General features: G+C 46.7%; 2 protein-coding genes across 4 annotated transcripts in view; both read left to right on the plus strand.

The window, feature by feature from the left end:
• The window catches only part of LOC115026591 (cyclic AMP receptor-like protein A), a 41,337-nt gene extending 39,524 nt beyond the window's left edge, over positions 1 to 1,813 (plus strand). The window contains exon 13 of the mRNA XM_029459463.1: positions 186 to 1,813. Coding sequence (XP_029315323.1) covers positions 186 to 353 — 168 coding nt within the window. The 3' untranslated portion in view covers positions 354 to 1,813. The remainder of the gene's footprint in view (positions 1 to 185) is intronic.
• An 8,286-nt stretch (positions 1,814 to 10,099) lies between these two features.
• The window catches only part of bcor (BCL6 corepressor), a 31,994-nt gene continuing 16,789 nt past the window's right edge, over positions 10,100 to 25,304 (plus strand). The window contains exons 1-3 of one of the 3 annotated variants that reach the window (XM_029459035.1): positions 10,100 to 10,910; positions 20,459 to 20,540; positions 20,801 to 23,926. In XM_029459035.1, coding sequence (XP_029314895.1) covers positions 20,538 to 20,540; positions 20,801 to 23,926 — 3,129 coding nt within the window. In that variant the 5' untranslated portion in view covers positions 10,100 to 10,910; positions 20,459 to 20,537. Of the gene's footprint in view, positions 10,911 to 18,427; positions 18,575 to 20,458; positions 20,541 to 20,800; positions 23,927 to 25,304 lie in introns of those variants that run through there. The other 2 variants (XM_029459032.1, XM_029459033.1) reach the window with 2 other exon arrangements.

Raw genomic sequence — 25,304 nt, forward strand, 5'->3', positions numbered from 1 at the left:
CAACCCAGGAAACGTTTTTTGAGTGTGTAAAACAGCAGCTTAGTGTGAATGAAAGGCCAAACAAAGAGGGGGGGAGGGGAGGGGAAGAAATCTTCAAATTTAGCCGGTTTAGTGTGAACATACTCTGTACACCAGTACACGGTCGCGTGTGTTAATTTGAAACGCTGTGTGTGTCTGTTTTCTAGCTGGCTCTGCAGTCAAGACTGTGTGACAGGACTCTGATTGGAGAGTACCACCCCGGGGCGGTGCGCTACACACAGGCTGACCTGGTCGACCTCAGCGATGACGACGACGATGACACCAACGTGCTCTTCTACTCTCCTGACATGACCCTGAAAGACCGAGGGCCCTGAGAGAGAGCTGGAGAGAGGGTGGGAGAGGAGAGAGGGCAAGGAGCTGGAGGAAAGGAGCATGAACAAGGGTCACAGCCAGAGAGAGACGCAGCGGATTAGAAACTGAGAGAGAGGAACAAGAGGTAGGGAGGGAATGAAAAGGAAGATTGGGGGGACAGTCGGGAAGATAGAAGGCGGAGATGAGCTGTCAGGTTCCATTATTAATCCCCATCCTTTACTATTTAATATCCTAAAGACACACACACATACACACACACACACATACTGAGCAGAGCTGCAGCTCCCCGCAACACTACCACGAGAGAGGAGCAAGAAACGATCGGCTCTAAAGATCCTCCTAATGTTAAAGGCATCTGCTGCATCCCAAAGGTCTTAAAACAATTTCCCCCTCTCTGCACTGCCTTCTTGACATTCTGCAGCGTTTTGGCATACCACAAAAATGAAAGAGGAAGAAAAAAGCCCAGAAAGAATGGCTGAAAGGCAATCATAACAAGGTGTTAGTTTAGCATTCACAGCAATTACCTTTTCACTTCTCTGCAGAGGATGAAGTGGAAAGCAGGCCTTTTAAAAAAAGCACCCTGTGTGTCAGACGTGAAAGCATCTAACGCCGTGATTGATCCCGGTTCCGAACACTTTTCAAGGGGGAGGTGGGATACAGTGGAAATACAGGACAAATAAGTTCTAAAGGAGTCTCTCCCTCATCTCACAGTATTCGTTTTTTCCTGTTTTTTCTCCTTGCACATGACATTATTGTTCTTGCAACTTTCGCACAAGTATTACTTTGAAACGTTGTTTTTGTATGAAATATTACATGTGTTTTGTTATACTGTATTTATCAATGTACGATATATATTTAAATGTATACTCTATTTTTGTACGTGCCTCGGACTTGAATGTGAAGTTCGGTCCAAACCTGCTGCTCCTCAGTCGTGCAGAGCCAATACATATAGCCTTATGGTCTAAAACTAAAAAACATGTATTGTTCATCAGTCAACACAAACACACATGTGCTCTCTCTGAGGTGCCTGTCAAAACAGGTTGGAAACAGGGACACACACATGGCATAGCAACAGCCTTTGATGGTTCATCACCTCATGGCCCTTGTCAGCGGTGCCGAGGTGTGATTGGCAGGATAATAGAGTTGCTTTATATTCAACCTCAGCCCATTTGTTTTTTTCACACATCGTGGTGGTTTCATCACTGTCGGTGCGAGCTGCCGGCTGTCAGCTGCCTCTCTGACAAGTTGAACTAATGAACCCACACTTGACCCTTTCTACCCTTGAGTTTTTTTACTTTTCTGCTGGTCTTCAAAGACGCCAGAGTGCAACTTTAGATTTGCAGTTCCCACTACTGTATAACCCACGCACTGTGCCCCTACCCTTTTTTTTGGCACTGTTGCTGATTTTACTTGACTGTGCACTCCATCAAATAAATGAGCAGGAGAGACATTTCATAACAAAGCTGAGCCTGGGCATGTTTATTTCATTTTCACGTTGATGTAATCCTTCATTCCCTGATGCCACTTTCCCTGCCTCCCCATGAGGTGTACGTTGTGTGTGGATGTGCAACTGTCTTTTAGACCTGGGCTGCTTAAATAATGGATATTAATTATTGGCCTGACCCTGCTGGCCTCTACCTTGTCTCCAGATCTGGTTAACTGTATTTTGATTAATGAAATATGGGCGCCATGCCCTCCAGAAAACTAGACTTTTCCTCCACAGCTCTCCCGCAGACGCTTGAACGTCTCAAGCCCCGCACCCCCTCAATAAAAAGAGCCCGGGAAATAAGTGAATCTGCCTGTCACGCAAGAAGAATTATTATTCCCCCCCTCGTATCGTCGCATGCGCCGTAATTGGATACAATTTAACACCCGCGGCCCACGGGCATGTCGGCAGGCACACACTGCCTACTATTAGCTCGCCTCGCCTCGCCACCCTATCATTTGTCAGATCTGTGTTTGTGTGCTCCTGGTGCTTGTGTGTGTGTATATGTGTGTATATGTGTGTGTGTGTGTGTGTGTATGTATGTGTGTGTGTTTGCGCGTGTGCATGTTGCTCGAGAAACCGGAGCCATTGTTGGAGTCCGGCCATGACCTAGCTGTGACGCACAGAGAGAGGAAGAGAGAGGAGAGAAAGAGAGAGGGAGGGAGGGAGGGAGGCAGGCGACAGCAGCAGCAGCAGCCCAGAAACTGAAAAACAAGCCGGAGCTCTGTCACCTCGGAGCGATAGCGAGGCAGGCCCGATTGGTGTTTGTCGCTCCTCTGCGCAGCTTCCACCGGGAGCCTTGTCTGCTGTTTATTACAGCCCCAGCAGTATTTACAGGCGGGGATGTGGTGGAGGGTATAACCCCTCCTAAACTCAGCTCACCCGCTGCTTACAGTAACTATAAGGCTGGAGAAGGTTAATGGGGAGATTACAGCCGGCATGAATTATGTCTTAAAAATATAAAATAATTGACTGGAAGTTCTTGTGTAGCCTTTTGCATTAAATGTTTTAATTACCTACTTTTGCTCTGGGCTGTTGGTATTGAACTGGAACTTTACAGGCCTGCAAACATGTGTCAAATTGCCTTTTTTTTGTAATAATATGCAGACATGGAAAACGTAAGCTTAACATGTTTGCAAAGAGTTAAGGTTCAGCCCATGTGCTGCAGCCTCAAAGGTGTTATTCTATACGTTTCGACAAATCCCATGAAAGACTCAAACCAACAATGTGTTCATCTTTCAACTCTCTTTCCCTGTCTGTGGCACTCAGCACTCAACGCATTTGTTCCAACTGAAGAATTTAATGTTTAATTACAGCTCACAAATATATGTAATGTTTTTTATTTAATTTAATTTAAAAAAAAACAGGGCACTGTATATTTAGTGACCTTTACTCAGGAGTGAATAGTGCATTTGTTGGGGACTATTTTAAGTTGTGGATTAATACACATGCCTTGTTGAGTATTTATGGCTGCAAAATATACTACAGAGGTCATGTTCATTGAAATGAAGAAATGTGTCAGCTTGTGCAATTGAGTGGCTCATTGATGTGTCTGTAATCAACAACAACAATAGGGTTTGTTGACAATGAGAACAACTTACCATATCAGTAATAATCATGCAGCCTTGCCATACATCTTTTTATGCAGGATCTGTGCCCAAAAAAACCGGTTTAGCTACTTACTGTTTTCCATTTCCTCGCCCCAAAAGCTCCATGTTCACCACGTGTCAATCACTTTTTTTGGTAATTAGGGGCACAGCAGCACATTTTTGCCAGGGCCCCCCCACACACGTTAATCCTTCCAGTCAGTAGGTGGGTAAATACAAATACTTCAAAATACAATAAACTGGAATGTACAATAAACCACAGCATATCCAGGTAGTTTCTTCTGTTACACAATGATCGTAATTGAAAAGATATCTCATGCGCTTCTCAGGATTCCCAACTCCCCTCTTGACACTGACCTTGAATCTGAGAGCAGAGCTGAACAACACTGATCAATCGCGCAGGAGCTGCATTTCGGGTAGCAAAACAAAATTCAAGTTTTCAAAGCGCAACAATTTACAAGCGGTTATATTACAGTGGTGATCATGTTGTGGCCTCCAAAGACCTTTTAAAGGCTTTTGATGTGAAACAGGCATCTCAACACCAACATGATGCTGTAGAACACATAAGAAATATATCTTAGACGCTTCAACTGTGACTTAAAGTGGCAGCCATCGCACTACATGCAGGGCCGGAGCCAAGATTTCAGAAATACTGAACTCATGAGCTCAAATTCCCCCGGCAGAACCCCCCCCCCCACCCACCTAGATTTTAAGTCTCCAACCAAAAACCAAAGCGTTCCACATTCAATTTATTAATTTAACAGTTCAATTATATTTTATCTCCCTATATCACAGTCTAAATTATGGCTGCAATTAACATAATTTTTCCTTCTTCAATGAATGATGAATAATGAATAATTTTTCAATTAGTTGTTTTGACTATAAAATGCCAGAAAATTGTGAAAAATGCCAATCACCCTAAACCCAGATCCCAGGGTGACATATTCAAATGTCAGCCAACAGCCCAAAACCCAAAGATATTCAGTTTACTGTGATATAATACTACAGCAAATGTTCGGCATGTTTCGCTTGAAAAAAATACTCAAATGATAAGTCAACTTTTAAAATCATGGCAATTAATTTGGTGTTGATCGACTAATTGATTACTAATTTAACCTCTAGTCTAAATATGGATACAAATACACGGTCACTCTGGTGGAGAATACGAAATCCCCGTTCTAAAAATGTCTGAAAATGATCAGAATCAGCCTTAAAACATGTTTATTATGTGCGCGATTGTAGACCCCCCCTCCCCCTGAAATATTACCGAGGACTTGACCTCGGTGTCGTGTGTTTAATGTCCCTCCTTCTCCTGCGTCCTGCCTGTCTAATAACAGCTCGGCTGTGCTGCTGCTGCTGCTGCTGCCTGAGCGGAGTGCAGGAGCGAGCGGAGCTTCAAGCGCTGCGATCCAGCCCCGAAAGAGTTAAATTAATCTCTCCCTCTTCTCTCTCGCTCTCTTTCTCTCTCGACACACACACAGGCTGCCACCGCCCCAGATAACAGAGGGGCGCCTCTCCCCAGCCAGCCAGCCTCCGCTAATCGCAGTGGCAGGAGGGGGGAGTTGAGTGCCGGCGGCCTCTCACAGCGCTGGGCTTTTTATTGACGCTGCCTGCCTCTGTGTGTGTGTGTGTGTGTGTGTGTGTGTGTCATCAGTGTGTGTGCGTGCGTGAGTGCGTGTGCGCAAGGCTGTGCATGCTTGTGGGTGCGTGTCAGAGCGAGAGAGCTATAAAGAGGTGGGTGTGCGTCTCCCTCGCTCTGCGTGTAAGTGTGTGTGTGTGTGTGTGCGCGTGCGCGTGTGTGTGTGTGTTCGCTCCGCGCCAGCAGCGGAAAGCAGGGAGAGGCGGGGAACTGGGAGGGTGGGTGGCGAGGTTATGAGCGGAACTCGACAGAGGCCGACAGACGAGAGGGGGAGGAGGGAGGAAAGAGGGGGAGAGATCTTTCTTGTGCTGTGCTGCGCTGAGAGCCGCCACAGCTTCTCCTTCCTCTCAGATAAGGTTCGTTTGAAGGTTTTAATCTTTATTCTATAAAAAAAAGACGCAACTGTTCAATGCTTTTTGTCCGCGCATTTTGGAGGGGGGTGGGGGCATTTATGGAAATCCACAAGGTCGGAATAGGAAGTGTGATTGATCTCGTTACTTATATTATGTCACGGGCCCACTGATTGATTGCATCGATGAATTTAGCAGCCTATTGATTAGGGATTAATCTATAGGCCTCTCATTGCTCCAATAATCTCTCTCTCTCTCTCTCTCTCTCTCTCTCTCTCTCTCTCTCTCTCTCTCTCTCTCTCTCTCTCTCTCTCTCTCTCTCTCTCTTCTCTTTCCCTCTGACTCTCTCCCCCCCCTCTCTCTCTCTGGCTTGGAGCCACGCTCGCCCTGCCGCGCCAGGCTGTAATTATCCCCGGTGAGGCCGCGCTAACGCAGCGTGGCGCGCCTGTGGGGAACCGGTTAGCCCTACAACACCAGTGGGGGTGCATGCTTGTTCCTGCCTGCGCGTGCGTGCGTGTGGGATTTCATGTTTGTGTGACACAGAGGGAGAAAATGATGCTGTGTTGATATTTCAGCAGCGCGTATCAAGGGATTTGCAAGTGCTTGCATGAACCTTGAGGCTTTGGAGATGAATCTTAGATTATAAAATTGATTTAATACAATTGATAGGCTCACTATAAAGTCACAATTGACTATCATAAATATACAATGAGTACCCATTAACATTTTTTTGGGAACAGTTTGATTTTCACACTATCGTGAGCATATTCGGCATCATGAGTGTTTTTAAAAGCGTGTTCAGTTTAAGTATAGGTCTATTGATTGTACGCGTGCACGTGTCCGAGCCTGTGCGTGCTAGTGAGTGTTCAGGCAAGTAGTGTGTGTGTGTTTGTGAGTGTGTGAGTTGGTGTAAGCGATCCATAACGATCTGCAGGTGGATCGTGCTGATTAGTACCGGCTGCTGTGGACTGAGCTGCGTGCAAAGAGCTTCCTGCAATCTGAGCCTGCCGACTCTCTGTGTGTGTGTGTGTGTGTGTGTGTGCGTGTGTGCGCGCGTGTGTGAGAGAGAGAGAGAGAGAGAGAGAGAGAGAGAGAGAGAGAGAGAGAGAGGAGAGAGAGAGAGAGAGAGAGAGAGAATGCAACGCTGTGCTTGCTTGTGTGTTGGCAGTCAGCCCTTTCGCAATGTGTGTGTCTGTTTCGGGGACAGCATGTGTACATTTGCGTGATGTGTACTGAAAGTGTGTATGTTTGTATGCTTATGTAAACTTGCCTTGAATACAGTGTGTGTCTGTTTGTCAGGCCACCGCTTCAGTGTCTGATTGCAGCAGCAGATGGCTGGATCACTGACCTCCCAGAGCGTGGCTCCCTCTACACCGGGGTGCACGCATGAGTGTGTGTTCACGCTGTTTTGGTTTATACAAGACACACGCACCTATGCATGACGTAGAATGACAGTAGAGGACGGGATCTCAGATTTTAAGCACGTTTTGTCGTCACCATTATCCAACATGAGCGTTTTCAATGGCACATGCTGTTCTCGGGCTCGCTGTTCAAACCACAAAGTTCACACACAGTCGTAAAAGTGCAGCCATAAAAAAAAAGCCTGCCTTCGCTTTCCAGACCTGTTTTTGTGTGTCTCCCTCAGACTCTCAACATAGGTGTTTTTTTCTGTCCCAGTGTTTTTGTGTTTGAGCGTCAGAGACTTGGTTTGCCCTGCAGTTCTTCAGAGCAATATTCATCCTAATCCAGTTTTCCAGTGAGTGATGGTGAGAGCCGTCTGCCTCTGAGTCAGAGCAGGAGGGGGAGGAAGACCCGGTGTCTTGTGCTGTGATTTTGCCCATCTACCGCCTGACCTTTAAATGTGGTTATTAGTTGTGTGTGACGTCAGCAGGAGTCTGTTTTTTAGCTGCTTAAGAGCAGACAATTTTTTTCAGCATTTAGAAATAATCCTCCTGACTGACTTCTTGGTGACTTTATATTAAACTGTGGCACACAACAGAGCAGCCTCTGTCAGACTGTTAGGAGACAATCAGGTTGCATCTAAAAACCTCGCTGCTGACAGTTCTGAAAGGGCACGTCAAATCTCTTCGTGGCCCAGTATTTACACTAGCAATAAGTAATAACAGTTGGTAGTGCAGGGTTGCCAGGTTAGATCCTACCTGCAACACTCTGGGCAGTGCATGGGACATATGGTGCACTGTGGCTAAATGTGTAGAGCATGACACTTCACATTGCCAAAGCTAAAGATGGTGGTATCCTTCCCGGGGAAATACATGTTGGCATATTTGTATGGACAAAAGGACCAAACCGGGCTGTTTAGACTGCAGAGAGTGCAGCTCATCGTGTGCCAGCTGCCACTGTGTGACCACATAAAAAATGAAAATTGGTTGCCTTCTCTCTGTTCATGCCCGTTGTTTACTTCTCATCGTGTGGTCAGCTTCTAAAGACTGCATATTTGGAGTCTTGAGTTTGTTGGACGCGTCTAAATCTTTAGACTGTATGTTCTGAGCTACGTAATGCTGCTCTAAATTTGATCACCATTTTATTAGGATACATATCCATTATGCATGGAGAGGAAATAAACAAAGCAACACCAAGTGAATATGAAAGTGTGGCAGTAGGCTGTGTCTGTGATGTATTTTGTCACCATCCTGAAACCTAAATAGAAAGTCTATTGAATATTACACTGTCCCTACAGAGTGTGTGAAACACCGACTATTCTAGCCCACTGAATTTGAAAATGCACCTTTTGTTCCCCTCTGTTTTGGCCTTCTGACCTCTCTAAACTGACTTTCCTTTTTAAATTAAGCTTTTTAAAAACATCTCCAGAATGGATAAATCTGAAATAGCTGATTTTGTGTTTTATTGTGAACGGGGAGAACAATGACCTGAGGCTGGTCCAGGGCCGTGTGGCAGTAAAATCAAGATCACTTATTTTAAAAAGTCCAACCAGCCGATAACACAGCACAGCTGCGTTCATCAACCTGCATTCATGATTTCTTCTTTCAGACGGCTTGGTGATCATGAATAAAATACTGAAATACTGCCCTCTCTGTGGGCAGATAGACTGGCCTTATTCAAATTAAGAATTTTTCAGGCTAAAGTCTGTCTGAACGTGACTTTACCGTAACCCGTCAGGGGACTTGTTGGGGCGGCAGCTATGTCTGTCGGGACTTGTCTTGGGAACAGGAGGGTATCAAGTTCAGGTCCCCGAAGGGACCGAGTACAGAGTGTGGACTGGTACCTGGAGAGGTGCCAGTTCGTTCACTTTTTTTTGAATGCTCTGTCAGTTGTCTGAAAACAAAACAAAAAACAAGAGTGTATAAATAAGAACCAGTGAATAGAGAGTTTGGCTTTATTAAAACACAGTTCATCATAACGGCTTAATGACGGTTGCCTCGTGGTTAAGTGGCTGTGGTCGTAGTGGGCAACTCCCAGTTATGAGAAGGCAGAGGGTGGGGCTGATTAGAGCAATCATGCTCAGCAATTCACCCTGATTTCATTTAAGTGTGAATAAAAGCTTTATAATGTGCTTGTCACAGAAACTCAGATGCATGATGCAGAGAGAGAAAGTGGAGTTTTTGCTCAATGCCGTGCATGAATGCACCCAGCCTTCTTTCCCTTTTTTCTCATCTCAAGGATCCTCTTCTTCTCTCCGCTCACTTCTTTTGTGCCTGTCTCCTAACCTTTTGATGATTTGCCCTTCAAGATGAGCTTTGCTTTTGACTGCGTCCATATGCGAGTGCTTTGTGAGCTTTGTGTTTGTTTGTGTATGACTGTCTGGTTTAATTCCTACTTTCAACAGCTGTGGTGAACGCAGCCAGACCTTCCATTTCCAAGTCCCCCTCTCTTTTCCTACTCCTACTCTGCTTCTGTCTGTCTGTCTGCTGGCTTTTCTCTCTTCTCTCCTACTCGCACACACACACATGCAGGCACATGATGCACACACACCTCAGGCTTGATATTCATAGCCTCCCTCCTCCTCCTTCACTTGACATGGGAGCCTTAACAGATGTGCCCCAGCCTTGAGCTGCCTCTCCCTCTCCCCCCCCTCTCTCTCCCCCTCTCTATTGCCTCGTGCTTCACAGATTTACCTTATCTGTTGGCTTGGTCAAAACAAAAGTGACATTTAATTTGCGTCTCACTGTCTACATTTTGTAGACAAACTATGAACAATACTAAAATTGTAAATGAAATTGGGGGGCCATGGTACAAAAACAACAATTATTATTAATAAGACCAACACACAATCGGTTATATTGTACATTATTGCCGTCCTCCATCACCTACACTCAATTTATAACAAACTGTATATTTTATATGGGAATATATGTGTATGTCTCTCTGTCAACATATCTTCTGGATTTGTGCACTTTCCCTTTAGTCTAATCAATGTTTTCCTTATTTGAAAAAACGTATTAAATCTTTGCTTTAGCCTTATATTGATATTATTATTATTATCATTTAGCCTATTATATATATTATTATTATTTCAAATGTATTTTTCAGCCTTATTTCTGCTGTTAAAACCTCGCGTATTCTTGTTTTGGAGTTTCAGCGGAGCTTGTGTGTGTGCGTGTGTGTTTTTCTGTGTGTCTCAGTGTGTGCGTGCGCGCGCAGCCAGTGCCGTGCGCTGGAGGCTTATGGTAATTGCGGTCTCCCGACTGGCCTTCTGGGTAGAGTCTGCGCGAGTGGGAGTGGAGCGAGTCGTTCGGTCTCGGCAGCGTTCATCCATTCTGTGCGGCACTCCCCGTACAGCTCCGTGCGTACTCGGTGCGAACCGGGGTGCTCTCTCCGCTCCTCGAACAAAACGCGGGACGAAAAGCTACACGGAATAACCTTCAGCAAACCCTCCGAGACACGGATTCCGGTATCGGAGAGGACATGGAGTGACGGATAGCAGGAGAAAGGGGCTTTTTCCGAGGACGGCGTGCTCCGCTGAAACCCAACATGGCGCTGCTGCGAGATACGGCTGAGCTGAATTAATTTCTCCGCTAGTCCGCCGACCTCGCCACCTGTGTCCTGTGGGGGCCCGGGCCGCACAGCGCATTGGCTCTCCGACTTGAAGGACCTTAAAGGATTTTCTTTTGTGGATTTCTCTACATTCTGACGTTTGTTTTTCTTCCGCGCAGGATCGTTTGGTTGCTTTATTGCAACCCAAGTGACATTTGCAGCAGCAGAAAAGTCCGTTTTAAATCTAGGGTAATGGATGAGAGTTGCCTGTAAACAATATAATAAGGACCGAGAGCTTTACATGCGAGACTTGATTTGTTTCGTGACAAGTGGATAACCTGTTAGACACTTTTAGTTGTTTTTTTTCTTCGTCCGGGATTGTGTGTCTCCAGCAAGACAGGACCGTGAATCGGGCTTGTCTACGCACGCACGGATCGCTGTCCTCCTAGTTAACTTGGAAAAACAGGAAAAAGGCGTGAGTTGGGGCGCACGGACAACGGTTAGAAGTAGCACCAATTAACCAGGTGAGTCAATCGATGACAAATCGACATGTATTTTCTTTCGCATGTGTCTTTGGCGATGTGAAATCTCCTGAACAAGGACACAACACGCACAGTTCTGTTTTATTTTTTTTAAATAGTACCACAACAGCCAAGATGTCTTTTAAAAGATCCGGTGTTTCCCTATAGTGTGTTTTTAAATCAGAGACAGTCTTCTTGTATGGTTGAATGCAAACGCGATAGCCCGGTGTTGTGCGCAGAGACTGAGAGAGGATCGGCCACTTCTAAGAATAGCGCATAGGGTGGTCTTTGTGCGTTTCGGCGGGGCAGTGGCATGTGGTTGATAAATAGCACACGCGCGCACACACACACACACACACACACACACACACACACACACACACACACACACACACACACACACACACACACACACAGAATGATCCGACCGTGAGCTTGGCCTTTTTACAACTGTCCTGTCAACTGGAGGGAGGTGAGAAGGACGTCCCAGAGATTAGCGGACTTGAAAGTGGCGCCGTCCTCGATGGTGAATATTCAGGCTTTTCGCACTCTGTTCAGTGACGAAGTGTGAGAGAGCCTGTGGGGCGACGGTGGGAGTGTGTATGTGCGCGTGTGCGTGCGCGCACACGGAGCTTCTGCGCTAAACAAGGTTACGGAATCCAGCCTCGCCCTGCCAAAGGGAAGCGAGCGATGCTGCTCCGTTTATCCACGGTTCAGTTCAATTGGAGGGCATCCCCGCGGTGTGTGTGTTTGTTGGCGTGGCAGGTGTGTGTGCGTGTTCGTGTTCGTGGAGGAGGTGTGTGCGTGGGGGGGGGGCTTTGTTTAGAGAGAGTGGACGTTGATCAGTCATCTCATCAGTCCCAAAGGTAGTGTGTGTGTGGGGAGGGGGGGGAGAGACGGGACTGCACCGCTCACCTTCCTGTCTTGTTGATGGAAACCGCTCTGGCACCCTGCCACCGCACGCACGCACACACACACACACACACACACACACACACACACACACCCACCATGTCTTGCAGGTGTTCTCCGATATGACTTTGCGCTGCAGTATGTTTTCTTCCCCTCTTGCTCGCACGCAGCCTTGCTGTGCGACTGGTCTTTGCATTGCGGGGGAATATCTTCTGCGCACGGAGGATTCATGTAGCTCGAGTTAGGATCGACTCTCTCGGAGGGAGAACGTGTCACCCCAGACTCTTTAATAATATTCAAATCGTTTTTTTAAAGTTACACTTATAACGGTCACGATAATATCTTCATTGCTTTGTGAACTTTTACGAATGTATACCCACTTTAATCCAGTCCACTAATTTCTAGCTGCCATTATCAACTTTAAAACATTTATTTTGTGTACAACTTGTACAGTCATCCTCCCCCTGCACCAGTGTGTGGGCGGCAGCGATCAGTATGAACCACGTAAAGTTGCTGTTTAATTGAAATAAGTGCTGCAAGCCGCGTTGGAAGTGTTCCAAACTGAAGAGTCTTTCCTAGCGATTCTTTGAAGCTCCTCTGCGGGCTGCGTAGCCAGCATTTCACAACCAACAAAGCAGCATTTAACCGAGACGTTGTGTCTTAAAATGACTTTGTCAGGAGCACACTCTCCATCGCAGAAGAACGGGCTCATATCGCGGGAGTTTTCCTCCCGTGCCGTTGCGCCTGCTGCCTGTCCTGGAGCCATGCAGGCACTAATTAGGGGACGCTCTCTTAGGACGATCGATGAGCCTCATATTGGCTGGCTCCAGATCATTGGCGAGTTTAGTGGGGGAAGCAGCTACTAAAAAGACCACTTCAGCCCCGGCAGCCAATTCGCGTACAGTTAAGAGAATCGCTCAAAACGCAGGCGGCTGACGCTCGTGCAGGTTACGAGAGCAGGACCTCGTGTTGGGACCGTTCAGGGGAACAGAGCAGAGGGATTAACTGGTGGGGGGTGGAGGCTACTTCAGGGGTATTCGATGCAGAATAAAAGCTTAATTGTATTTATATGTAACCTTAGTCCCCATTGGGTTGGTGAGGTAAATGAGCGTGTCATAGGCTACATCTACTTAAAGTAAAAGTTGATCTCGTAGTTTTTAAAGAATGGTGGAAAAATGGATCACTGTTCCTACTTTAAAGCTTTGGAACAATGATCCATAAAACCATATGGCTAATTATTTACCAAACTGTCCAAATAACGTGCTGTGATGAAGCATTGCTCCACTTCCCTTGAATTTAGTTTGTTTTGGTGGAAATAATGACATGTGGACCTTTGCTGAAGTGTGTGTGTGTGTGTGTGGCATTTTTAAAAGGTTTAGTCAGATTATTAGGTTTAGGTGGACCGTTTGTGTCACAATAGTGGGTTATCATCATGACTGGTCTTATAAATGCCTCACTATATATACAATATTCAGCTATACCATTAAAGTAATCTTGTTTTCTTGCCTTCAGATACCTCCTTGTCCTCTGCCTCACAATAACTCTCAAACTGTATAGCGAAGATAGCCTGGCTCGTGACTCTTTGCTTTTTAAACTGCTAAATCTGATATGTTCTTAATGGATGCTGTTCGCCAAGTGGTGCGTGTTGTGGAAGCAAACAAATACTTCACATTTTGTGTGGGCCGAGTTTATTTATAGTGTACCCCGTCGGACTGTTTTGCGCATCATTTTTCCACTGTGCGCTGTGAAGTCAGTGTGGGACTGATCTGTTTTCCAGGTGTTAAAACACGAAGGGGAGGGCTGCATAGATTGACATGCTGAGATTTTTTCTCTTCTTTTTTTTTCATGCGCGAAGACTTCACACTTCTTGCAAAAACAGTGTTTTATTGCTCAGGCCCATGAGCTGTCTAAAGTGGCGATCAAGGTTGGTCCAGCAAACAAAAAAGGGTTTCGTCTGTCCACGTACAGTCACACAATCGATGTATGAATACGTGTTTTAACATCAGAGGAGCCCAATGTTACTGGCGAAATCCACTGTTGGAAAGATTTTTTCTGTGAGGGGGAAGGTGCACCTGAAGGTATCGCCAGCCTCGTGCCTGCTGGGCCATATTGTCATTCTGAATGATGTGACAGTGGATATGTCAGCGTGGTTGCTCCATGGGGTGGTCGAGGGGGGCTGCTGATGTGTAGCCTACACGGATAACCACACAACACCACCTCCATTTTAAGCCCATTAACCTTCTGTTTGTCCGCTTTCCTTATCTGGACTCAATAAGCACCACGCGGGGAATGTTACGCAGCTAGAGAGAACAGCACGAGACCACTTTTGCATATCAAACATATTCTAGTGTGGCAGGGAAATGTGTAAAAACCGTCAAAAGAAAACCGGTGTTCTGTTTAATATCCAGTCGGAGACATGAGGTCTGTCTTATTGTTGTCGCGCTTGTTTTTTTCTCTCGCTCTCGCCTGGATATAAAACAACAGTCTCGTCGCTGCCGGCGCTGCACTCGCTGCTGAAGCGAGGTGCGTGTGAACAAAAGCGGAGGCACGGCAGAGAGCCGAGGAGAGATCGGTTTTCCAGGCGCTGCGAAGCTCCCGGAGGAGACGTCACGGTTTGATTGAAGCTATGCTCCGTGCTGGCCTCCCGGGACCTCGCGATGAAACGGGAGAGCTGCCCCCTCCTCCCTCCTCCCTCCCTCCTCCTCTCTCAGCGCTCCACAAAGCTTTTTGTTTCGACGAGGTCTGGAGCGCACGGATCACTTCCCCGCAGAGATGTGTCGGTCACCAGTACTGCCTCACCGGCACACAGGCGGTCATTACGGCCCCTGAGAACCACATCTAACATTATTCTCTAACCAAAGTCTGGCATATTAAAACTGATATGTCTGCAGCTGATCACGCACAGATGGTAATTCAAATCCAGGTTTAATTTATTTATTTAATTCCTCTCTTCTATATAATGTTTGTTAACCATGTGTCAAGAAGCAACATTTGGACGTTTTGTTGATGAATACATGTTAGATGACATGATACACGAATACAGGATCTGTTACTAGAATGTAAATCTCACTATGATTATATGTAGTTTACTGACCTTGCTCTGGCCTATCGACAGATTGATTTAGCCGCGGGGTAATGACGGAACCTCCCCTCCCTCCTCTGAGTCTCTGCAGGCTCAGTCTTGATCGGGCCTCCTCGTTTGTTTTTAGATTTCGGTGCCTCGGGCATCGATCTATCTGACGAAATCCCACAGACTCTTGGCAGCGCAGCAGGGTGATGGCGATAGGAGTTTATTACAGCAACTGTCTTCAATGCAGAAATGTTTTATCTGCCGTCTGCATGGCACATCAGTCACTCCATGTTGGTTCTAAAGCTTTTGACCTCGAGTCGAGTCTCCAAACCAAGTAAACACCTGAAGTATAATTTTAGTAAATCATTATTTGTACTTCAACTTGTGAGAACAGTATAATTTTCACACCGTATCGTGTGACCTCTTTTAAAAGCTAGAAATGTAGGCCGTGTCAGAGGTGTGGAAGCTCGGTTTACCTCACACTGACTCGGCACCTGTTAAACTGACATTAATTTACCCTAATTAAGTCCGTCTTTACACGCCACCAATAATTAAGCCTCCTCTTTAAACAGACTATTCATCCCATATAGAAGGAGGGGGAGGGGGGGGGGGGTCATATGTAGGGGGATAAGTCCTTTAGCGTAATGTGCTTTCATTAGGAACATCCAACACATGAAAGCAACGCCATCATTTCAAAGGAAAGTCAAGAAACCTCCGGTAAACGCGGGCCGACTCATACATGCGCATCCCTATTACAATCGGGTCCTTTGGTGGCATAAAGGGCCATTTAGTCCCCATTTGGCCTGGGATGAATAGAGCCAGTTCAGCAGCCGCCGCCCGGGTCCTAGTGACAGCACGGGGGGCCTCACAATGTCGCCGTTGTTGATGGCCGTGTTGCCGGGGGGGGGGGGGGGAATTGAACCGTGCACCGACTTGCATGCGGCTGTGCAGCGGCCCGGAGGACGGAGGGGCCCTTGTTTACAGCTCGGTCGCTAATAATGTGACAGCTGAGGAGACGCCGCTGGCTCCCTCCAGCTCAGCGCTCCACCAGCAGCTCCGTGTGTCTCTACAGCATTTATCTTATCTGAGCAGTTCAATCTGGAAACTTCTGTTGTATCAGAAACTACACTGAGAAGCAGTAGGTCTACTTTCCATACTGGACTCTGAGTCTACATTGACGTGATCAATTGGACCATTTGGCACACGTCAGCCTGATAATCAATAACAATTAAAATTAGGCACGCGTTCTCCTCCACTCTCTCTCTCTCTCTCTCTCTCTCTCTCTCTCTCTCTCTCTCTCTCTCTCTCTCTCTCTCTCTCTCTCTCTCTCTCTTTAATGCTGGGTGTTGATGCTGGCGAGAGTGAGGCCCTGAGGCCGTGTACTTGATAGTCAGGCTGTAGTTTTAGTCCGCACTTTGTGTTTTTTGCTAATATTTATTCCCGTTGATTTCTATGTTGTTCAGCGGCAGTGTGCGCAGAATCCCTTTCGTTTTGGGCGCACACAAGCATTACGTGGTGTGTGTGTGTGCGTGTGTGTGTGTGTGTGCACGCGCGCGCATTTAATCCCTGTTTATGCCCACCCCACCCCCGTCGCTGCGGAGATTATCCTGCGTCACACTGCATTTTTTCAGAGCTGTACGGAGCTCTGCGCTTCAGAGAGTCTGGCAAAGCTCCAGGGACAAAGAGCGAGAGGGAGCCTTCACTCACTTTATACAGCAAGACCCACATTCCCGGTTTCCCGTTATACTACCGAGCAGACTTTCGCAAACCTGATCATAAACACAGCAGGTATTTATTTATGAATGCTTTATGGCCCTAGTTGGTAATTTATCAACTTTTAAAGAGTGGAAGCTGCTAGTGGGGATACAACCACGTTCCCAACTCCATCGTCCGTCCTCCATCGTCTCTCACACACGCACACGCACACATTACCGGTGCGCACGGGGAATAGAGAGGCCTCAGCACCGGTGGAAATGATGAGCGATGCCGGTGTGTATGCAGCGGTTCACGGAGAGTTCAAGTAATTGTCGTCAGAAACAGGAAAAGAGGGATAAGCGAGTTTGTTTTCTTTAATTCTTCTCGCTTTATCAGTCTGTCCTTCTGCCCTTGTTGGCTCTTCCTCTCTAAAATGCCGAAATACAGAGCTATATGAGGTTCCGCTAAAAACACCCGGTGGTTTTCTGTTTAATGGCGCGCGTCGGGGCTCCGCTCCAGCGGTCTGGTTTATAAATGCAGCTCCGACCGCTGCGCTCCCCCTTCCCCCTGCCTGCTGCTGCTTCTGCTGCTGCTGCCGCCGAACAGCGTGATGGATTGGACGGCCGTCGGGAGTTGTTTGTTGCGCAAACTATTCTTAGCAGCGAGGATGAGCGTCAACACGCACTGCCTTTTCCTCCTTCCCTATCTCTCTCGCTCTCTCCCCCCTTCCCTGTCCTTCATAATGTGACATTTCGGAAGGATTTCTCCCCCAGAATATTCAAGGCATCCGGTTTATGGGATACTAATGTCAGATAAGACAACACACAGGCAACAAGCTCTTTTTATGTTTGGACCTCACTGAAATGCTAAACATGATATTTCAAATGCAGGGTGTTTTGTTGACGTGAATCTTGCACAAACACTGTTTCAATGTGCACCCCTCAACTCCCCTAATTATTTTTTTAGGTAAAAATATGACTATCAAAAAACCCACTGCAATTTGTTATAAATATTTGGAAAGTTTTCACTAAACACTGTTGATTGATTCTCCATGCACGTGAGAGTAGCAAGCCCACATCCTGAGAGGAGTGAGGTTTTTTTCTGTGTATTGTTTTTTCCCATCCCTCCCAGTCCCTGTCACCTATGATGTCTTGTTTTAATCATTGTGAGAAACGCAAGCTTTCCAGATGGTTCCCTATAATCTTCTGCATAGTTTCCTGTAGTAACTTGTCTGCAGGCCTATTGATCTGCTGTGGCACAAGGTTTTGGGTTTGACTGATGACTAAAGTAGCCTCCATTTCTTAAGCTGTTTTTCATACTTTCATGTTGTTTCGCTGTCGAGGTGAGGTTTACAATGTAGGCAACTCTTTTGCACAAAAGTGTAATTAAGTCTAAATATAATGCTGTGGCTTTATTGGCTAAATTACAAATGCATTGCGTGCATAAATTAAGAAAATCACAGGCATTGGAAGAAAAAAAACCTTGTGAAACATGCATCAAAAAGAATTAATCAAATCTGTCCTATGCATATAAAATGAAATACAATCTAATAATCAACAATATTCCTATTATTTTCTATTAATGTTTGTAATCATTAATGAAAATAGGGCCTTCTGAGTAAAACTGATGCCTGTCCAAGACGACAGATAGCCTCTGGCTAATGTAACATTATTGTACACCCATTTCCTTCTAAAGTACTCGCTGCATTTAGCAAAAGCATTATCGGGTTGGTGATGGTGACCTTTTATCACATGCATTTTCGCATCATTTTTCAGTGTGCAGTTCAGACGCTACAGGGGTCCACGCATACTGGCTGAGTCGTATTCCCAACGGTGCATGCAGTGTGCAGTCAAGTGCTTGATCCTGACCTTGAGGCCCGGTGCAGCCTCTCATCTCCTCTGGACTAGGCTACTATTATTTTCATGGAAATGACAGGTGCCCTGTCCGAGCAAACTACTCGGTCATCAGCACAGTGTGGGCACGTTGTGACGTAATAACAGGCCTTAAGACACCAGACTGTCTTTCTGTTGTGCTGATCTGTTCAAGAACAGATAATTTCCTCTCTCTGTTGTCTCCCTGCTCTTCTTCATTTTTTTTTCTGGATAAGTAATACAGATGTTTATGCCAAGGACAGATATGTCATTATATTGGCGGTGAAGGTTTCGTTTAGGTTAAACAGAAATGTCCTTAAAGGCCGCGTGTCATTGAGTGTCTGAGTAAAACGCTTATTTTTTTATTAGGCTATCGTGTTTGGTCTCACGGAGTGCAGACTTTTCAGTTCAAGAGGAGCCACTGTGCATGTGTGTGTGTGTGTGTGTGTGTCAGACAGAGAGGAGCATGTGTCGCTCCAGGAAATGAAGGAAACGGTACTGATGCGATTTCTCAACAATGTCTGTAATTTGCAGAAACTCATTGCCTGCACGTGGCTGTAAGCTCATTCATAGCTTTAGTGTAGCAGCTTTACCCACGCACGCACACCGTTTCAGTTCCGTCAGATGCGGATGTTGTTAAAGCAGGACTGGCCCCAGGGAGCTGAGGCAAGGGGGGCTGTTGGGGGATGGTAGCGCTGGGGCAGGGAGGAGCCGTGCCGAGGGGCCCGCAACAGGCTGATTAATGGGCCCCAGGTCACAGCAATAAAAGTGGCGTGCCAGCGGCGCAGCAGTCATTCTCAGAGGCGTTTCTCTGCGATGATCGAGCAGCCGTGTTTCTCTGCTGCTCTCTGCTCTGCCGAACACTGCAAGGCTTTACTTTTACTATTAAAAGGCACTTTTTGAAATGGCCTCTTGAAATGTAGGCAGACCACTCTGTTAGAATTAAGTTGTCACATGACTTACCAAGGCTCATAAGTGATATCTCCATTTTTCCATTTGTACTCAAATATTTTATTAATACCAAATGTGTGCAGTTGTCCAGTTTATTTTGGAGGGATTGCAGAAAATACATTAAAACCATTTTTTTTAATTAGTCCTGGCAAGACTCATCTTTATTGTAATAGTTGTTAAATTCAGCACCCTACTGATAAAAGCACATTGAATGTTAAAGATCAATTATTTGTGTCTTTTATTTGTTATGCTTATTGTTATTTCTCGTTTAAAAAAAAAGAAGAAAATAAACATAATTTTCACTTCAGTGGTTATGTTTTTTTATCTTCATACATGTATAGTCTTATGTTATTCCTTCTCAAACTAAATATGGTTTATTGTAAATTTGACATAGTTGTCTCTTTCTTTCTTGCATACTATACTTTTGCGTGTATTTGTTGGTGTGAGTGTTTGTTGATCTGTGGCTCTGTGTTGGCGGGGCGTTAAATGGTCTCCCACTGAAGTGGTCTCTGATGTATAATCTTTCCTCGCTTCGCTGGCTGAGGCAGCCGAGAGAGCAGGTCAAAGAGGGCACAGAAAAACCAGTGTGTGGGGAACGTGACTGAATAGACGAAGCCCCACAATGCACGTCTAGCCCACAGGGTGGGCAGGATGGGGGTCACAGGAGGGGGAGAGGAGGACAGGGGTTTTGCTGAGGGGTGTTGACGGATGGGAGGGGAGGGGAGCCCACACAGTGCTTTCATCTCCACTGACTACTTCAGTGTAGTTGTGTATGTGTGAGAGTGAAAGGAAGGCTGACTAGCTCACAATGCTGTCATCTTTCTTTCCTTTGTACCTTCGCCTTACTGCCTGTAATGTATATTGTGACCAAGACATGTGCAACACTTGATTTCGTTCTAATTCCTCTTGTGGAAATTTTATTAAAAAATATTTTTAATGCAGTGGGATTACAACAGAGCTGTGGTGTCTGTACGTTTTGTGTGTGTGTGTGTGTGTGTGTGTGTGTGGAAGAGCCAAGACACTGACTGCTAACTGTTAACTCATCTCCACAGGGCAACATCTGTTCGTGATGTCGATGCTGAGACGCAAACCAACCTGGAACTAAGACAAGGGAACCACATCACACAAAACATGGTAAGTCCCCTTGCTCGTCCTAGTACTGTTTACACTCATTTGTCACATTAGTCACTATTGCCTGGTAATAAACATTTTGTCTTTTTCACCATGTGCATGCACGCAACTAACCTGGAACATTAAGAAATATGTTTGTGCATGGTTTAACACTAATTGTTTTAAAGTTCCTGCTTTTAATGTCATACTTTTCAATTCTTTGAGGGATTTGATTTCTCTGATGATGGTTACATTTAATTCTCTGGCATCCCTTTTTGCTGCAGGTGGATGCAAGGTTGACGCCCCTGTCAGCGATGGGGCTGGACCGAGGCACTCTGATGCACGATGGTCTTCGTCTCCATGGTGGGGTTGTATACCAGGGCATCAGAGCACTGCCAGCAGAGAAGAGCCGAGAGGCGCACTCCCTCCCCATCACTTATAACAGGGATGGTCTTCCAGAGCTCATCTACAAGCCCGATGGCTCTATGGACAGTCGTAAGCCCTCTAATGGATACCTGGGCCTCTACAAGGGCCCGCCTCCAAGTCTCCACAAGCCTATGCTCATTCCTGGAGCTGAAGGTCTAGGCTTGGAACGCAGAATAGGGCCTGGAGAAAAGGCATCTGAGCTGGGTTTAGCAGGTGCTGGTGGCAGCTACCTCCGTCTGCCGTGGCTCAGCCCCTACCCTGAAGCGAGCATGTATCCCTTCATGGACACATCCAAGTATGCAGCGTTAAACATGTACAAAGCCTCATTGCTCAGCCAACCCAATCCCTATCTTCCCCAGCATCTGGCTTACGCAACTGGCAATGTTAACCCTTCTGCTGCTGAGAGGCTATACTATATGCCACCCTATCCTCCTTCCCCCATCTCTTCCCCCTTGGTGGCGCCCCCTATGAGGATTCCTGCAGTCACAGTGGCCCCCACCTCACTGGTACACTGCCAGGACAAGGGGCTTGGTGTTGCGCCTCAGTTTGCACAGCAGCTTCACCAACCTTCCCCTCATCCTCAGCACCATCAGGCTGCTATAGAAAGAGACCGGTCCCCTAGTAGGAGCAGCAGACCAAGCAGACCTCCCTCTAGAAAGGGCTCTAGCAACAACAATAATACTAGTAGCACTAGTGGCACCAATGGTGGGAATAATAATAGTCTGCCTACTGATTCTTCTCCTCATGCATCTTCTCGCCTCCCCCAACCTCCCCCACCTCCTGCTCTCATTGACAATTCACTGGATTTACAAAGGCCAGTCGCTAGGATAGGACACCCACCCACCTCTTCCTCTTCTTCAATATCTGCTTCATCCTCATCCACACAGTCCATTCCTCATCCATTCTCTGTAAGCAGCATGGCATCAGAGCAGCCCTCTCCTGCTCGGCCCAGCCACAAATCTAGGCCAAGAGATGCGGCACCTGAGCAAAGAAGTTTAGGGGTTGAGAGGAGACCCAGCAGGTCACCCTCCAAACCGAATTTTGAGAGGCCAGCTCACCAACCAAAAGCAACCAAAGACTCAGCAGAGAAGCCCTTGGATTTGTCTGGAAGAATGCTGGAGTTTGGGTTGCCTCCCAATGGATTCCCAGTTAAGATGGACGCTGTAGCATCAAGCGCACGTTATGGAATGCCCCCTAGCCGAGAACTCCTAAAGGAAAACCTGTCCCTCTCTCCTTCCTCCCACCCGCACTCAGTGGTCAGCAGCACTTCTTCAAAGGTCCCAGAGAGGCCAGAAATGATAAGCACTTTACATTCTTCCTGGGTTGTACCTAGCCCGTCTCCTTCCCGTACACAGCACACACCAGGCTTGCCCCCCTCCCCAAGGCCCAACACAGACCTGGGCCTTTCACAAGCCAAAGGCTCCTCGCCCTCTGTCATCAAACACAAGAGTCTGGAGAGGGTACTGCCTCAGCAACGTAGCTCATCCTGTCCAAGGATAGGGGAGCCCAACCATAATGTTTCCTCCACTCAACACTCCTCTCTGGTTTGCTCCAGGGCTCTTTCTCCCAAACCTAATGGTGAGTGGGTCAAACACAGCCCTAGCCTATCAGAACATCCGGGCCTCCACAGAGAGGGAACTGAGAAGCCCTCCCAGATCACTAAGAGAGGTGAAACAACTCAGGAGGTATCATCATACAAGAGGCCCTGTTTAGAGAACGGTCACCCTCCTGGCCACCTTTACCTTCCTCAAAGTGACTCTTACCTGAACCACAGCTTGGCCTATGCCAATAGATACATGCACTACCCCATCCCTGATGGTATGGCACTACACTCCCTGCCAATTGCAGGGAAAGGCCCAGTATATCCTCACCCAGTATTGCTGGGCAGCAACAGCCTTTACCCAACCCACTTGGCTGCAAAACACCCTTTACCCTACCATAACCTCCCAGCTGGTCCAGGAGGGGAATACCTCACGTATAACACACAGGAGATGGCCCATCCCCTGATGCACACTCACTCAGACAAGCTGGCAGAAAGGGGAGATGCAACTTTGAAGCTCCGGGGACAAGAGAAATCCCGGGGAGTTGTCGAAGAATGCAGGGGCCATAGAGATCATAATATTGGGAAAGAGATGGGCGAAGGAAGCCAAATAAAGTTTAATAGGGAAGCAGGAGCACAAGGACAGGGTGGCAATCAAAGCAAAACATCCTCTGTAACATCTAGAGAAAAGATTGTCTGCATTGACCTTGTACACTCAGACACAGATATTGAGTCTACCCCAACAGTCCACAAACAACCCTCTGCTGAGACCAGCAGCAAGGTTAACCAAAATGAATGTTGTCATAGTAACCAAAGTCTGACAAAGACTGACTACGAGCCAAAACACCAACACCAACACCACCTTTCCCATCCTTATCAGATCCACTCGGGACACAGCCCCACCCTTAACCCCAATCACACTGATAGACAGTCAGAAACTCCCTTTGGGAAACCAAAAGTTCTTCAGGACACAGGCTGTCCTGGGGTGACACCTAGCACATTGCCAACTTGTCCTGGGCTGTTCTCCCAAGAAGAGGAGAGCCCGGAGGAACAGAGCCCCAGCCCAGACCCCGAAGACCATGACCAGAGCACCTTGCGCTGTGCCCGCACATCTGGGGAGCGCAGCTCTGGTAAGGACAAAGGGGACAGAGACAGCCGAGCTCTTCACTTCTCACACCACTGCACAGATGTGGTGAAGGAGGAGAGCGTGTATGAGGGGGAGACTGAAAAGGAAGACAGTATTGTCGACCTAGGGGAGTCTCAAGGAGAAGGGGATGAGGACGATGAAGAGGATAGTCTCTCCTCACCTAAAGGCTCTCGTAGATCCAGTCTGGCCAAGAGGATCGCTAACTCCTCAGGCTACGTTGGCGACCGCTTTAAATGTGTCACCACTGAGCTGTATGCTGACTCCAGCAAACTGAGCCGTGAACAGAGAGCCCTTCAGGTGAGGCCATTAACACTTTTCTGTGTGCGTGTGTGTGTGTGTTGTGTATATACAGTACAGGATATTTTGGGCTCGTGTTGGTGGTGGGCTGGAGAGAGGTCATTATGACCAATGTTTCTTATATGCAGACATTTCAAACATACTTTTAGTTCTCACATCCACGCAGGAATAAACCCCCAAGGGCCATTGTCTTTATTCCCTTGCTGCAATATTAAGAACTGCCTGTAGAACAAACCCTGCATGAAATTGGCATATTGTGCATTTACAACAAAGTACAGAATGATATAAATGCTGTCTAGCTACCGTCCTGGCCATACTGTGACATTCCCCTTAGTTTATCATTGTCTTAGTGAGCTGTGCAAGGCCAGTTGAGGCCCTCTGTCAGGGAGGGCAGTTCAAAGGTTAACCAGGGCTGCCATCTCTGTATGTTGATTAGTGAGCAGTCATTGTAAAGGTTATTTCTGTGCGTGCGTGTTTGTGTGTCCATACGTGCTTGTCCTTGTGTGACTGCCTTGGGGCTAAAGCATGCGTTAGTGCTGACTGTGCTATAGAGCCATATACTGTAGTTTCAGAGCATGACTGTGGCAGCCTCACAGTTCACACTGCCTTTGGCTATGCTTAACCCAAGGTTAGGGGCAGTGGAGGGCTTGCAGTGTTCTTAAAAACTAGCATCTGCCCTCTTTGAGGTTCCTCTTAGGCTTTCTGCATGCACACCTCCCTTCCCCCCCCCCCCCCCCCCCCCCCCCCCCCCCCCCCCCCAGTCGCTATCTTCCCCTAACCCTCCTCCCCCTGACGGCCTATGCTGCCCTGCTTGGTTGCTGTCCAAGGTCGTTATTTTCCTCACCCCATTGGCTAAAAGACCGTCTCTCCTAACAAACATCACATTATATCTATAGATGCACAATTACAGCAATGTCCCCTGCCATTCAGAAACACACATTGAGCTATTTATTTTAGATGGTTATCTCTGGTTCCTTATGTACTCAATGTTCAGCAGAGAAACACAAACAAACCCTATGCTATATTATCCACTAGCTCAGAGGCAGATATCTTAACAGGTTGCACATGTCTGTCTATGTTGTGAACTCGCCCTAGAAAACTGTGGTTTTGTCTGTGTCATGCTTGTCAATGCACAGCTGCAAAACAAAGCTATCAAACGCTCTATTTCTGGACATGTAAAAAGAAAAATTAGATGTGGAAGTCTGTTTGAAAAAATTAAACGAGACAGCTAAAACTGAATTAGTGCTATCAATCATGCTTAAAATGAACATATTGTTTTGATTCTCTTTTTCAAATGTGTCATTCATGCAGTTCAGAAATTATTTGATAGTTTTGATGCAGTGTTAATTGACTTGTTGAGTCACTTTAATTTGATTGT

The sequence above is a fragment of the Cottoperca gobio genome, chromosome 21 (assembly GCF_900634415.1).
Source record: "Cottoperca gobio chromosome 21, fCotGob3.1, whole genome shotgun sequence".
Taxonomy (NCBI): Eukaryota; Metazoa; Chordata; class Actinopteri; order Perciformes; family Bovichtidae; genus Cottoperca; species Cottoperca gobio.